The 16,039-nt window shown below is 38.6% G+C and overlaps 2 protein-coding genes across 17 annotated transcripts in view; one reads left to right on the top strand and one right to left on the bottom strand.

Moving 5' to 3' along the window:
• The first annotated feature begins 279 nt into the window (after positions 1-279).
• Positions 280-8,384, top strand: LOC120554528 (calsequestrin-2-like). Its single transcript, XM_039793460.1, has 11 exons — positions 280-739; positions 3,728-3,812; positions 4,080-4,180; positions 4,458-4,566; positions 5,838-5,911; positions 6,437-6,567; positions 6,652-6,697; positions 6,824-6,878; positions 6,967-7,067; positions 7,162-7,236; positions 7,318-8,384. The coding sequence occupies exons 1-11, from the start codon at positions 497-499 to the stop codon at positions 7,525-7,527; spliced, it is 1,230 nt and encodes a 409-aa protein (XP_039649394.1). The 5' UTR covers positions 280-496; the 3' UTR covers positions 7,528-8,384.
• A 2,210-nt stretch (positions 8,385-10,594) lies between these two features.
• Positions 10,595-16,039, bottom strand: part of LOC120554525 (vang-like protein 1) — a 59,114-nt gene continuing 53,669 nt past the window's right edge. For all 16 annotated transcript variants that reach the window (XM_039793444.1, XM_039793455.1, XM_039793453.1 and 13 more), the window contains one exon: positions 10,595-13,752. In XM_039793444.1, coding sequence (XP_039649378.1) covers positions 13,492-13,752 — 261 coding nt within the window. In that variant the 3' untranslated portion in view covers positions 10,595-13,491. The remainder of the gene's footprint in view (positions 13,753-16,039) is intronic.

Below are 16,039 nucleotides of genomic sequence, written 5' to 3'. Positions count from 1 at the left end.
AATAAATTATTCATTTATTTCCTAGCATGACATTTCATTTTCCAATGCATATTATAATCATTTCTGATTAATGGACTGATGAAATCCCCACAGTTCCTCTGTTCTAATTTCAGAATGTATGTCAAGGACAGGGATGACTATAACATGGATAATTGTCCATGGATTGTTGAGGTAAGTTTCTCCGTCAGTGAGATAAAAGAAGGGAAGAAAGAGACCCTCCTGGGAGATTTGGGGCAGTAAGACTGACGAAAAGAGGAGGAGACAGAGGACAGGTGGAGAGGGAGAGATGTAGAGAGAAGCAGAAAGACAGATAGAAAATAGGGATTAAATATTTGTGAGACTATTTCATATTTGCTAGAGAGGTAATAGAGATCAAATCGGTAGATGGATTTTAGCAAATCTCCTTTGTATGGTATATACTGTACTCTTCAAGTTGGGCCTTGAGAGGTTCTTTGATTTCTCTGCAAACTACAAACACCTCCACAACTGAGCAACAATGCAGCAAATCTGGCTTTCTCTATTGTGTGGCTTTTGCCTTCGCCTGGTTATCTTTTGCCGGGCCGAGGAAGGTCTTGAATTCCCTAATTTTGACGGAAAGGACAGGGTGCTGGACATCAGCGAGCGCAACTACAAGAAGGCTTTGAAAAGATACGACCTGCTGTGCCTGTTCTACCATGAACCACTGCCTGCCAACAAGGGCCTGCAGAAGCGGTTCCAGATGACCGAGCTGGTGCTGGAGGTGAGAAAGAGGTCCTACAGGGGTGGGAAGCAGGGAGCTGGAGGAGTTAGGAATAGACAGAAAATCAAATGTACAGTTAAAGTAGAGGGCATGGAGATTAGTACTGATATTCTGTCAAAGTGTCCCTGAGCAAGACACTGATCCCCAAGTTGCTCCCCTGATGCTGTATGTATTGCTGTCCACTGCTCCTAATGCTTGGTTAAATGCACTAATTAGTTAACTTCATACTCTGTGTATGTGACAAATTAAGAATAAAGTTTTGTTTCTTTATTATGGAATTTGAATTAATTCCAATCTGAAAAAAGTGTAATGCCCTTTAATGCTGCCTAAAAACTGGGCATCTTTCTACATTTCGGAGATACCACTTTCTTTTCTTCATTAATGGTCATCAAGCATGAGTAAATGATTTATTAACCGTTAACAAATCCATTGGTTACAACTTATAAACCTTAGAACGTGTTGGTGGGTCAGTCGGTTGACCACTTTGGTCCAGACTGGAATATTTCAACAGCTAATTGATGGGCTGTCATGAAATTTTGGATTTTGGTGAGTTTGCATGTAGCACCGCCAGTAGATTTTCAATTTAGTAATATAATATATAATCAAGAAAAGCAACAGTTTACAGGTTTACAAGGATATCACTTTAAAACGATATAAAACATTTTTACCTGACAAAACAATTAATCGATGACCAACCTTTCTGATTCATTTTCCATAGATGGACTAATCAATTAATCAAATAATAATTCAGGTTTACTTTGATTAATGAAATACCAGGCCGCATCACCATTGTCATTGTGAGCTTATCAGCATGCTGATGTTATAATTTAGTCTTGTTCCTTGATAAATGGCATAAACAACTAATCAATTGTTAGCTCATAAATTACAGTTCTAATCAACTAATTCTTACAAAAGTCTACTTCCCTACAAATCCTTCGTTTTCCAGTGACACCGTCACTGACTTCTTCAGGTATGCACCTGAATCCTGCCAAGAAGACATCATTACTGATCAAACATGTACGGGTTGTGTCATACGTTGCCCTGAACTATCTGATGCCACTGGTAACATAAAAATGTCTCAGGAAGCTGGAGCTCAAATCCCCATGGGTTAGACTTGCAGCCTCAATGCCGGGCTCATTTGATACTAACCTGTCATAACAAGTCAATGTATAGTCAGTGATCCCCTCACAGACACTGAATGCCTCATTCTTCCTCTGTCTGCTTGATGTGTCTTCTTAACCATACAGTGGAGAAGGATTCACAGTTGTCTAACGTTTTACCTGCACACTCTCTTAACTGGCAAGCAGTGATTTTCAATCCCATTATGTGCCCTCCTCTGCGGTTCACATGTATCCAGGGATTGTTTCTAGGTCATTCTGTTAATTATAGATTTTTCCCAAAACTCTTTACTATCTGGCTGTGGACTAGAAGTAAGTAGATGTATTTTTGCATGCCTTCCCTTCTTATTTATGAACTGTAAAGTATAACAAAAAGGGGACCCATATTTTCACCTTTTCAGTTATCACTTTTCCATTCCTGTCATGTTCCATGCACTGAAAGCAGAAACCCGTTCAGTTAAACAGAACCAGACTTTGGTTCTCTCCAATATATCAAAATCTGTTTTCCTTCCTCCAGAACTGTGAGCTGAAAAGCAAGCAGTCCTGACTCACCGCTTCCCTCTAACAAGAAAACTCCGCAGGCATCTCTCAGCACACACGCGCACACACACACACCTCGGTAATGAAAAGATGTATTAACGAAGACAGCAGCAGCTGTGGATGCCAGCTCGAATACACAGTGTAGAAAGTGCCAAGCTAAATACAGAGTGCAGAGTAGAAGGTGTTTAATCCCAGGCTGATCCGTGGAGTATATTTAACAGTTAAGTTGATTTCAGTTAGTATATCTTTAAAGGATGAGACGGTCCAACGCATTCACCGTGGTCTGGATTTTAGAAATACTGAAGTCTTCATTTCCTGGAAATTTTATCTTCCTACATCAGTGGTTCCCAAACATTTAGCATTTTGACAAAATTGCACTGTCTACTTGGGACCCCTTGTCACTCATTTCATATGTTGTTGAGTTAATAATTTGTATTGACCAGACGAAGTAAATCTTTGCAGAATTTCACATGAAAAAGCAAAAAGTACAGAAAAGTCAGAAAACTTTACTCATCTTTCCTATCCTGTTAATCATCTTGCGACCCCAAAGGTTTATCTTGCGACCCCTTCATGGGGTAGGCTTGCTACCCCCCCAGGTTGGGAACCGCTGCCTGGTGATGGTCCCTAGAGCCACACTCATGACACAATCATGAATCACTGTGAGAAGGAAGGCAACTTCTTTAAATAGCAGATTCAGTACACAGTAGTGGTTCAAAGTGCTTTTCAAATGGCATATAATAAAAATAAGAGTAAGAATAACAGTCACACTAGAGAGGGTGTAGCTGTGTGCATGCACAGTGGTGGTTTGAGCTGCTAACATGCCCACAATGAAATTGCTAACATGCTAATATAAAGTTTACCATGTTATTTTAATGTGTTAGCATGCTAATATTTGCTAAACACAGTAAATATGTATATATGGTATCATTTGGACAGTGCCAAAGATCCTTAGGAAGGTTGTTCCGAGTATGTGTAGCATAGTGCGAAGGAGTTAGCACGTCCAAGTCTAAAAACCTAACAAGACTTGTATAAGGTTTATATGGAGAAAGCATGTCAGAAATGTTGACATCCTGTTTCAGCTTGAGTCCTCTTATGATAGCAATAGTTTTAGATTATAAACCGATTTAATATTGCTGCTAAATTTTTGATCTGAGTCCAAAACAATGCCTACATATCTGGCCTGACTCTGACTTAAGTGGGCAATGATTTTCTGTCTTTATTTTCTAACAAGATAATATTTTGCACATCCAGTCAATAATGTGTTCAACGTAGCCTACGTCAAAAAAGAAGAGCTTTAAGCTGACTGACATTTGTCTGTGTGAACACCCAGCTCACAGCTCAGGTCCTGGAGAACAAAGACATCGGTTTTGGGATGGTGGACTCCCAGAAGGATGCCAAAGTAGCCAAAAAACTGGGTATGACTCATCTGTCTTCATCATTCCACGGATGCCTACCACAGTATCAGTTCCATTGCTGTGCATGCTGAATGTCTAAATTTTGCTTTTATACTAGATCAGTATTTTCTAATCCCCTCTCATGCTTTCTTTGTGCGACTTTGCTCATACACACCTTGCCAATAATGTACTGTTATGGAAATGGTTTCTTTGCTACTTTTCTCTAAATGTGAAGCCCTGAATTTAGCTTTATCAAAGTCATATACTATATTCCTGCTGTTCACTTAGGTCTGGAGGAGGTGGGCAGCTTGTACGTTTTTAAGGATGACCGTGTCATTGAGTTCGATGGGGAGCTCTCAGCAGACACACTGGTGGAGTTTCTGCTGGATGTAAGTGGAAAATCTGATTCTGCTGATTTTTTGGATGTGTAACCTTGGTGGCCATTGAGAGAAGAAATCCTCAAACTGGGAGAGTTAATGCAGAGGAAATATGAATATGACTTTCACTTCCAGAACCAGCCATTCCCAATTCACAACTGTATATGCTTATTCACTTTCTTTCTGGGAGGGAGCCTAGATAACTCTCGGCAAGAAATGGTGGGAACGTGTTGAACATTGACCATTTCTTGGCAGTAAAATACCTTACCTGTATAATACCACCCCATAGGTGCTGGAGGACCCGGTGGAAATGCTCAACAACGCCATGGAGCTGCGAGCCTTTGAGAGGATGGAGGAAGACATCCGCCTCATTGGCTACTTCAAGGGAGAAGATTCATGTTAGTTTACCACCAAACTCATACTCAGTGGTGGAATGTAACTAACTACATGTACTCATGTACTGTACTTAAGTACAAATTTGAGGGACTTGTACTTTACTTGAGTATTTTCTTTTCATGCCACTTTCTACTTCTACTCCGCTACATCTCAGAGAGAAATATTGTACTTTTTACTCCACTACATTCATCTGACAGCTTTAGTTACTAGTTACTTTACGAGTTAAGATTTTTGCAGACAAAACACATGTAGTTTATGAAATACAATGTTTTATCATAAATTAATCTACCAAACAATATACCGACCTATAAGCACAACTGAAATGATTTTCAGACCATTAAACACTAAGCTGATTGACAGATCGTTTCCGGTTTCTAAAATGTGAGGATTTTTATTTTTACTTTAAAACTTTAAGTACATTTTCTTGATGATACTTACATACTTTTACTTAAGTAACATTTTCAATGCAGGGCTTTTACTTGTGTGGTGCTAGTACTTTCACTTAAGTAAAGGATCTGAATACTTCTTCCACCACTGCTCATGCTAGTGTCTATTTTAGCAAGTGAAGACACACTTGACTTGATGCTTTTGTGTTTGCATTAACAGACATAAGGAGTATGTGATTGGGTCACCAACACCGTTTCTCTGTCCCCTAAAAAGTTGCCTCACCGAGTTGTTCCCAAGACGCTAATGGGATCTAGAGGCTAATGGAGCTACATCACCATGCGGGAGGGAAACCTGATTCCAGACTGTGGCACTCTCACTCAGTCCCACGAGAGACTTTAAATAGCTTCTAGTTCTCTGTATATTAGGTCAAACTGCAATTATAGTTCCTCTCAAAAAAAAAAAGGGAGAAAAAGTGAGACAGGGAAGATGCTATCTGGTCCGATATGACAGTTGCATGAAGTTTCATTATGGAGCCTATTTCTGTCCAGAGATGGGTTGCTCCTTGGTTGTGACCTTGTTGGGAGCAGAGCCAGGAGCAGGTTGCAAGCGTATAAAACTGTATCAAGGGAGACTTTGTTACTTGGGTGAAGACTGTAGAATCATGATGGGAAATAGAATGACGCGAGTGTGTTTCACTGTTTGCCTTCCTGATCACATACTGTAGATTTGGGCTAGGGATGTGAGCAGAATGTGAACGATGAAGTTCCACAATTACATCTGTTTTACTTTCTCAATTTTGGTTTCTGCCATTCTCTTGAGTCCCTCATCAATTTCTCTATCCCCCCCCTCCCCCGGCCCTTTTTTTTCCTTCTTTTTCTTAAATCAGACTACAAAGCTTTCCAGGAGGCCTCAGAGCGTTTTCAACCTTACATCAAGTTCTTTGCTACATTTGATAAATCTGTAAGTCTTGCTGTACAAAATAAAATCCTAATCTGCATTTATAGTGTCTAAATCTAAGGATCGCTATCAATCCACTACCGATTGCTCTCACATACACATTGCTTGTTAATGCACTATTTAATGGAGTAATAGTTTGACCATTTGGGAAATACGCTTATTTGCTTTCTTGCCGAGAATAAGATGAGAGCATTATAATGTCAGTATGCTAAATATGAAGCTACAGCCAGCAGCTGGTTAGCATAGCTTAGCACAAGGACTTGAAGAAGAAAGCGCATAAGTCTATTTCCCAATTTTTTTATGAATAGTAATACTGTGAAATGATAGGCGACCGCTCTTTTGGTTGAAACCCTGTTATTTTCTAGTTTTTAGTGTAAAATGCATTTATTAGCAAATGGATATTTTTTAATAAAACCGTTCAGCTTTTTTGTTTGTCTAATAAGCTTCATCCACTCATTCAACAAAAGCCCATAATTATATCCTTCACACGTTTATCATAATGTCATCCTGGCATGTTGTATGTTTTAGGTAGCCAAACACCTCTCCCTCAAGATGAACGAAGTGAATTTTTATGAGCCCTTCATGGAGGAGCCGGCCATCCTGCCTGGCAGACCTCTGTCTGAGATGGATATTGTTGAATTTGTCAACCAACACAGAAGGTTTATTTGATTTATATTGTTTAAGGGTTATCTTAATGCTTTTAAAACCTGGTTAAATATTTTATAAAAATATGCTCTTTACAGGGCTACTTTGAGGAAGCTCCGGGCAGAGAATATGTTTGAAACATGGGTGAGTAGGTGGTCGGTCTTTCCAAAGTAGACTGAGTTGGCTCCCCAAACCATTTTTCAAACATTTTCATAGATTTGTCTTACGCAAGTTTGAATTAGTACTGAACTTTTTTTCCCCAATTCCTAGGAGGACGACATGGATGGAATACATATTGTTGCGTTTGCCGAGGAGGAAGATCCAGGTCTGAGCCTTTTCTCTTTTCATTTTGCAGTTGTATACCTTTGTATTTTCTTACGTGAGCTCATGCTGCCCTGTTCTGCCGTCCCCAGATGGCTATGAGTTCCTGGAGATCCTGAAAGACGTGGCCAGAGACAACACCAACAACCCAGAGCTGAGCATCGTCTGGATCGACCCCGATGACTTCCCTCTGGTTCTGCCTCATCCTTAGCTTAGTATTTCTAACAAAGAGTATCACATTTGTCACTGATAGTCTAAGTTAACTTGGGTTTGTCTCGCCCCTCCAGCTGACCACTTACTGGGAAAAAACGTTCAAGTTGGACCTGTTTAGACCTCAGATTGGCGTGGTCAATGTCACAGATGTAAGTAATGGTTAGAATCTTAGACTGTAGGAAAGTTAATGAACCCTATAACCTTATCATTCTTGGTGCTCTGTGGTCCAGGCGGACAGCGTGTGGCTGGACATGTCCAACGATGAGGACCTGCCCACCCCTGAGGAGCTGGAGGACTGGATAGAGGACGTCCTGTCTGGGAGGGTGAACACGGAGGATGATGACGAGTCTGCCGATGACATGGAAAACCCTGACGGCTACGTTCCAGCGGACAGCTATGAAAGTCACGACCCAGATGAGGAAGATGATAACGATGACTAACCAGAATGTCAAGGGTTGAAAATACTGAACTCGCTAGGCACATTAGAGCCACATTACTGATACATTCTCGCTCTTTTTTTCCAAATAATTTCAAAAGAAGTAACATTTAAAGGAAACGTATGGTGTTGCAAAAAGAGATTCTCTGTAGATTTTGGTTTAAATAGTTAAGCAGATAAAACAGAACAGATTAAAAGTCATCATGGGAAATTTGTGGCCCAGTTTAAAATAAGTTAGCACAGTGCCTGAAGCAGTAATTCTCCTGTACTCACCAAGGATCAAGATATCAGCATACTGAAGCTTCTGTGTCGCATACTGTACACATGTAAGTTAAAGCTCTATTTATAGATTTTGGCCATTTTGAGGGCAGCGCAACAAACTTTAAACACTGACATTTAATCAGCCTTTAAGTTGCTATGGCTTCCAAAGTTCCTATTTAAACATCCAGCTGACATGGAGCACCATTAACATTCACGTGGAGTCAAATGATACGTTAGTCCAATATTCACTCTCCTGTTAGCTCCGTTATGGTCTCCGCCAACTTGTGAGTAAAATATCTGGCTCTTTAGTTTCTAAATGCTCCAATATGTTCACCAGCTATCAGCTAGCGTTGCCTGACTGCGGTTTGGTGCTGGTCAGGTAGCCTGCGGTGGGTTTTTAGAGCTTTACGCAGAAGTGTAACGATGCGGACCAAGAAACCAAAACAATGACCTGAAAGGAACTACAGAGTCAGATGATAATTATTTGTGAGTTTGTCACTATGAGAGACATCGATCACATACATTACACATGTATTGAAAGTATTGATTACAACATCTTTAAGGTTGACATAAAGGATTAGATAGTTGGGAGAAATTGTGTGTGTATATATATATATATATATATATATATATATATATATATATATATATACATACAAAACAAACGAAAATAAATGACACACATTATTGCTCTTCTAAGTAGAATAGTGCTTGGATTGTTTTCTTGTGATTAATTCAGGGTAAATAAAAGTACACGCCAACGATGTGCACGTCTTTTAATGTGAACCACCTCTGCTGTTTTTAGAACACACACACTTCAGTTCTCTTCCTCATTACGAAGGCCCAGACTGATGCTCAAGACAGCAGATTGGCACATTTTCTCCCTCAGTCACTTCACCTTGAATTATTCAAACATCAGTGAATAATTCAGCATCATTATGCCTCATAATGGGAGAAGGGACCCTGGACAGTGAGGCTGGGGAAGATGGGGTGAGACAAGCTAAAAGGCTGCCCACTGGGGCCCAACAAACTGCATAAGGAGCAGACAAACTCCTGCTGGACATGAATTAATAATATAGGGCCGTGCAAGAATAATTATTCCCCTGGAAGTGGATGTGATGCAGTGTGTAAACAGTATGTTTGTAGCAAGGTGTGGGATTTACACACAATCCATGCAGCCATAGCCGAGAGAGGAGAACATTTATCTGCATGTGTGCATTTAAACGTGACCTGAGGCAAAACGACATGTCACGCTCCCTCCTGAGGAAAAGGAAGCAGGCAGTGTCATGGTGCAGGTGTTGTGATGTTCTGCAGGGCCCTTAGGTTACATTATCCTGGGACTGTCAAGTGTGATGGTGTTTTACATGAACGTTGACTAAAAGGAGGGCAGAAGGATGGAATTCACACACACCCACCCACACCCACACACCTCCTCACTCCCAAGAGAGAAAGGATGAGAGCAACACATAGCGGGTGGGAGGACACAGGTTCAATATGAAACGGCAAAAGAACAAAGAAAAGACCGGCGCAAGATGTGTTAAGGGTGTAGATTTCTGTTCCAAACGTAAGCCGCTAGAAGGATTTCCTCTCACGTCTCGATCTGCAGATAACCAAGTCATTACCAAACAAATATAGAGGGAAGAATGAAGATAAGAAAAACATCCCATTTAGATGCAAATGCTCATTTTCCTCTCTCTTCACCTCTCTCCTCCTCGTCGCGGTCCTACACAGAGCAGGCGGGTACGGGAGGGGGATTAAGCCTGGGACAGATGAGTTCCGACAGGCGGCCTCACATCCCAGGCTCGCCGAGGTATGAGGTTGTTTGTTTTCAGCACCGGACACCGACATTCATTTACCCGCAAGGCCCGGCTGCGCCACTCTGACAGGCTGACGGCAAGCCAATTACCATTGAGCTTCATGACAACAAAAAGCCCCCAAATCAAGGCCAAAAAAAACGGAAGTTTTGCACCGGCCTGTCACACAGCAGGGCCAGACACCTAATGGGCAGCGACAGAGCAGAGTGTTAGCAAGCCTACAGCCGGGCCGAGAAACTAGTGCATATGGAGATGCTGCAGAGTAATTCTGGAAGACTATTGAAACTGCAATAGGAAAAAATGGCTATGCAGTTTGACTGCAGGGAACAACTAAATCATCAGAGGTACACGTTTGCATTAGGGAAGCCTAGAATGGCTGTGGTCACAATAATCCAATTTTATTTGTTATCTCGTTATAAATGTGTCATTTTAAGGGTTTTTAAATTTGTACTCAGAAGGATTGTAAGTTTTCACCTTAAATCTTTTTTCTTTTTTTATGGTTTTTGGAGTTTTGAACTCTTTAAGCCAGGCAGTTAATCAATCAAAAAAGTAAAAACTGAAATATCTTAATATATTATAATTGATTAATTGGTAAGTTAAATATACCATTAAAATCATGTTACAAATACCTTAATTGCAATTTTAAAAAGGTAAAAAACTAAACAAAAGGAAGAAATCCATTATAGACAAAAAGACACAAAAAGCCTCAATAGACCAGAATGCAATGCAGCCATTAAGCATGTTGGGTTTTGAGCACATAGTCCTCATTTTCAGAAAAAAAGTTTGGTAACTAAAAGTATTCATACACTAACCGGCCACCTGAAAATGGAAACTTCATGTTCTTCCTGAGAACTGAGAGGCATTCTGGGATATGCAGATAATCACAAAAGGAGGTAAAAGGAGAATCTAGTGTGAACCACGATACAAAGCAATCAAAACTCACATGGTAGCAATATACAAGGTGGAATTTCTGCACAATACAAACCCATACGGCAGTTTTACAAATGTTCATAAAAATGTTTATTTCTTTTTTACAACTGCGAATGCTGTGAAACTGAAACATGTCTTACATTGCAATGTCACGTCATCGAGCTGTCCAACAACAGCCAAACCGTGGCAACAGCGTGACAGATGGGGGTGATGTAGAGGAGAGGGGCAAAAGGCTGGTTGTGTGAACTGGAATGGCGCGCGCGCGCACGCGCGCACACACACACACACACACACACACACACACACACACACACACACACACACACACACACACACACACACACACACACACACACACACACACACACACACACACACACACACACGTTAACATAAATAGCTACAGTGTAAAAACAGGAGGCACGGTCACATTGGGATCACACTAAATCCATCTGTCAGTCGGTACAAAGTGTGACCAGTGGCAGGTGTTTCAACACAGATACGTGCCGTTTGCAGTAAACAGCAAAAGTGTTTTTGGGAGTTCTTCCCCATGTGGTTTAACAGTTACACTTTGTGCTAAAATGAACAGTGTCTTTGCGTTTGATATGAGAACATGTTGCTGCTGCGCTCAGGCAGATAAACAAAGTGACAATATTAGGTTTACCAGCCAGGGGGCAGCAGGGGACAACCCTGCTCACAGCCACAGAAGATCTGATCAGGGTGACGGTTTTCTTCTTGAGGGAGTTACACATAAACTCAATGTGACGGTTATGATAGGGGCAGAGTGCTGAAGTGATCTAAAAAGTGTCATTTTAGTGCCATTAGCTTAATTTAACTGTGTTGATCTGAATTTACAAGATAGGCTGATTCATCAGGTGAAAGAAATAATTACAAAAATTCCTTCTGACCTCGAGGGATTCACTGTGAGCACGTTTGTCAGACAACAGAGGTGAGACAAGGTAATAAAAGGAAAACCAGACGGTCCAGTTGGGAAGGGATCCGCCCTGCTGCAGCTCTCCCTATTGGTACACACTGTTGATTCTTTGTCATCTATTATGTATTCTAGTGATACAAGCAAACCCTGTGACGCCTGAAAGATTACATCACACTTTAAATACCATCAATTCTCAAATAGTGGCCTTTATTCAGCTCAGCGGCAGAGAGAACCATTTGCCCCGATACCTTTATAAATGTAGTATGTCCGCTTCAACAGCACTAGTTCCATCAGTGCAGCAAGAGTCTCTTCACGCGTTCTTCTTCGCCTTTTCTCCCGAACGATGTTAAGCTACCATAACTGCAAAACACGTGGTCTGATTCCCAACTAAGGACCTTTGTTGCATGTCATATCCTTCTCTCTCCCCTTACGTTTCTTGTCTCTGTAAACTGTTGACTGCCAAATTAAGGCAAACATTTTTAAAAAGGTTTCCCTTTATAGGTATGCTTTTAATGTGTAAAAACATGTATCGTAGTGTAGCTTAACGTCGACGAGTACGCAAAGATGAATCATCTAGAGTTAATTAGAGTATGGAAACATTTCTGTTAATATAAACTCAGAGCAGCAGAGGGGTGAGTATGACCCAACTCTGTTGTACTGAGAGAATGAGTTAGTTATGTGAGCTGTAATTCCACCCCGTTAATGTTTTTGGTTTTACCTGGCCTAGCGAGTGGCCTTTACTTGTTGATGCTGGCTAAGCTTACTTGAATACCGGCTTTTAAGTGAGAATTTACGGTATTTAGACTTTCTGCTATGTAACCCACAGAGGAGGAATTCTGGTTTGGAGTAATCAGTAGTACTTTTTATTAGTGACATCAAGGCTCTGTCTCTCCTCCTCGCTGCCTCCCCTCTCCGTCGTGTCAGGCAGATACGGCAGACATGAAAGCCCTGAGAAGGTTATTGAACCGATGAGGCAGGGCAAATGTTTTTGGGCATGCGTCCACCTCTGAGAGTCTCTTATGATACGGATCATTGCAAGTTCACCAGTGTTTAACATGGCATGTGTGTGTTATTCCCAACTGAAGTGGAAATATTTTTGATTTTGCTCCATTGCACCTGGAGACAAATCATGCACCAAAACAGCTGAAAGCGATCCACTTTGGCTGCTAGAATTAGCACTCAAATAGTGCTACCGTACGCCTCAGGCTGGACATGAGGCGGGTCAGAGTTTGACATCCCAACTGTCAAGAAAAGCTCTACAGATGTCCTGAAGTAGTGATGAGGAGATTGTGGAGAGGAAAAACAGTCCCAACATCCTTTTTGAGCAGGCCGAGATCATTTGTTCCATCCTTTTTAGGCATATTCTTTTCATTGATAAACATACATAAACATGCATTTAATGCAAAGTCTGAAGTATTTTTGTTAAATGCATTTAATTTGGTTTTCAAATGGAAAGAAATCCATTTACTTCTCAACATGTTGACGCCCAACAGAGCATCCAAATACTTTCAAATGTTGTAGACGAAATGGCAAGTCTTCAAATATCTAAATCCAAGTCACACCATCGCAGTCCTTAGTGGTTTGTCTGTCTGTCTGTCTGTCGGTCTGTCTGTCTCATGGAAAGACAGAATATAAAATAAAGACAGATTCTCTGTGGGGATTTCCTTAAATGTTCCCATCTTGTTTGGCTCCGGCATCTCAAAACAGAAAAGGAACGAGTGATTGTGTTGACACAAAATGACACGCGTGCGTACACACTTACTGTACACACACATACACTCACACATACTGTACGTGCACACAACCATGTCAGAGTCCGCCGTGAGCATAATCCTGCCTCAATTCTTTCTTTTGATCCAAATCAAAACGTAAAAAGATCAATATATTCAAACATGAGTGTAATATATAGATTCATATATAATATATAAAAATTCCCAAAAAGTACAAATAAAAACTGCAAACCCAAAGTGAAAACATTTGAGAGCGACAAAACAGGGGGAGGAATAAAAAAGAAAGAAAGTTTGGACTCCTACACGGAGGTTTCGGACTGTAGCCGCAGGACAAACTTGTGTGACTTGGGGTCGATGTATTCCTCTGACATCTGGATGTACGGAATCTTCTTTGTCGTCACCACCAGGCTGAAGTCCACACACCTGAGCAGGAAGACGGAGCCATCCTTAAGGCCGCTGGTGACCGACGCCTCACTGATCAGTGTCCACTGGCGGGCCCGCCAATGGTCCCGGCTGTACTGCAGGGTGGGACCTGGCGTCAGGTAGCTCTCCAGGAACGCCTGGGTGGGAGGGATATATACAAACACACTTTTATCATATCTTAGACTGAGAAATCTACAATGCAAATGTGACCGTCATAAGAGACAGACAAGACACACACTATACACACACACTATACACACACACACACACACACACACACACACACACACACACACACACACACACACACACACACACACACACCCCAAAAGTTTGGACACACCTTCTCATTCAATGAGTTTTCTTTATTTTCATGACTATTTACATTGTAGATTCTCACTGAAGGCATCAAAACTATGAATGAACACATATGGAATTATGTACTTAACAAAAAAGTGTGAAATAACTGAAAACATGTCTTATATTTTAGATTCTTCAAAGTAGCCACCCTTTGCTTTTTCTGATAGGCTGCAAACCCTTGGTGTTCTCTCAATGAGCTTCATGAGGTAGTCACCTGAGATGGTTTTACCTTCACAGGTGTGCTTTGTCAGGGTTAATTAGTGGAAGTTTTCCCCTTATTAATAAAAAGCAAAGGGGTGGCACTTTGAAGAATCTAAAATATAAAATGTTTTCAGTTATTCCCCCTTTTTGTTAAGTACATAATTCCATAATGTGTTCATTCATAGTTTTGATGCCTTCAGTGAGAATCTAAATGTAAATAGTCGTATGTACATATATGTAATAATACATATATACATATATACATATACATACATATATATACATATATATATATATATATATATATACACACATATATATACATATATATATACATATATATATACATATATACACATATATACATATATACAACATACATATATATACATATATATATATAATAATACATATATACATATAACATATATATACATATAATACATATATATATACATATACATATATATATATGCACACATATCATATATATATATACACGTATACATATATATGCACATATATATATATACACACATATATATATATGCACACACATATGTATATATATATATACACACATATATATATATGTATATACACACATATATATATATATATACACACATATATATATATATATGTAATAATATCCATATATAATATATACACATATATATATATATATACACACATATATATATATTATATGTATATATATATAACACATACATAATATATACACATATATATGTATGTATACACCACACATATATACAATAATAATATATATGTATATTATAACAAATATAATATGTATAATAATATATGCACACACATCATACATTATATGTATGCATATATATGCACATAATGTATGCATATATATGCATATATGTACATGCATATATATGTAATACATATGTATGCAACATACATATATATATATGCATATGTACATACATATATTTATAATGTAATACATGCATTATATGTATATATGCATATATGTATGTATTATATGTATATATATTAATTATGTATATTATATATGTATGTTGTATATTATATTATGTATGGTATCGATCGTAATAATAATGCGTAATAATAATACTATAATATATGCGATTTTTATTTATTTATATGTATGCTTGCATTGGTTTTTTATGTTACGGTTTTATGCTTACCATATACAATTGTACGCATTTCACGTTTTTACTTGTAAACTATTTAGTACCTATATAGCCTATAATATATATTTTATTACTCTATTTATTTATAATTAATGTTTTTTATTATGTATTTTTATTTATTATGTATTATTTAATTTATGTTTGTAATAATTTTTATTTATGGTATTATATATAATAATAAGATTATATAATAATAATTGTAATATGTAGATGTAGTATATATTTAATAATGGTACGTAATAATAATAATTTAATATATTTAATTGTCTACTAATATATTTATGTATGTAATAGTAATAATATATGTATGTATTATGTAATATAATATGTGTAATAATAATATGTATATATGTATATATGCATGCAATAATTGCACTATATGTTTATATGGCATCGTTTATTTATGTACTATTGTGTTTTATTTTATGATAATATGTGTCATATATGTACTAGTTATTATATTATACGTATATGTTACTGAATAATATGTCTATATTGTATTTGTGTAATATTATGTTAATGTATAATGTAATATGCATTACTATTATGTTATGTATGTAATATGTGTATATGTATTCGTAAAATTGCTGCGTATTGTGTAATAATAATATGCTGCGTATGGGTAATGCGTATATAATGCGTATGCGGTAAAGTGATGCGTGGTACGGGG

This window comes from Perca fluviatilis, chromosome 24 (assembly GCF_010015445.1).
Source record: "Perca fluviatilis chromosome 24, GENO_Pfluv_1.0, whole genome shotgun sequence".
NCBI lineage: Eukaryota > Metazoa > Chordata > Actinopteri > Perciformes > Percidae > Perca > Perca fluviatilis.
Note: the sequence above shows the minus strand (reverse complement) of the source record. Positions and strands in the feature narration are given on the sequence as shown.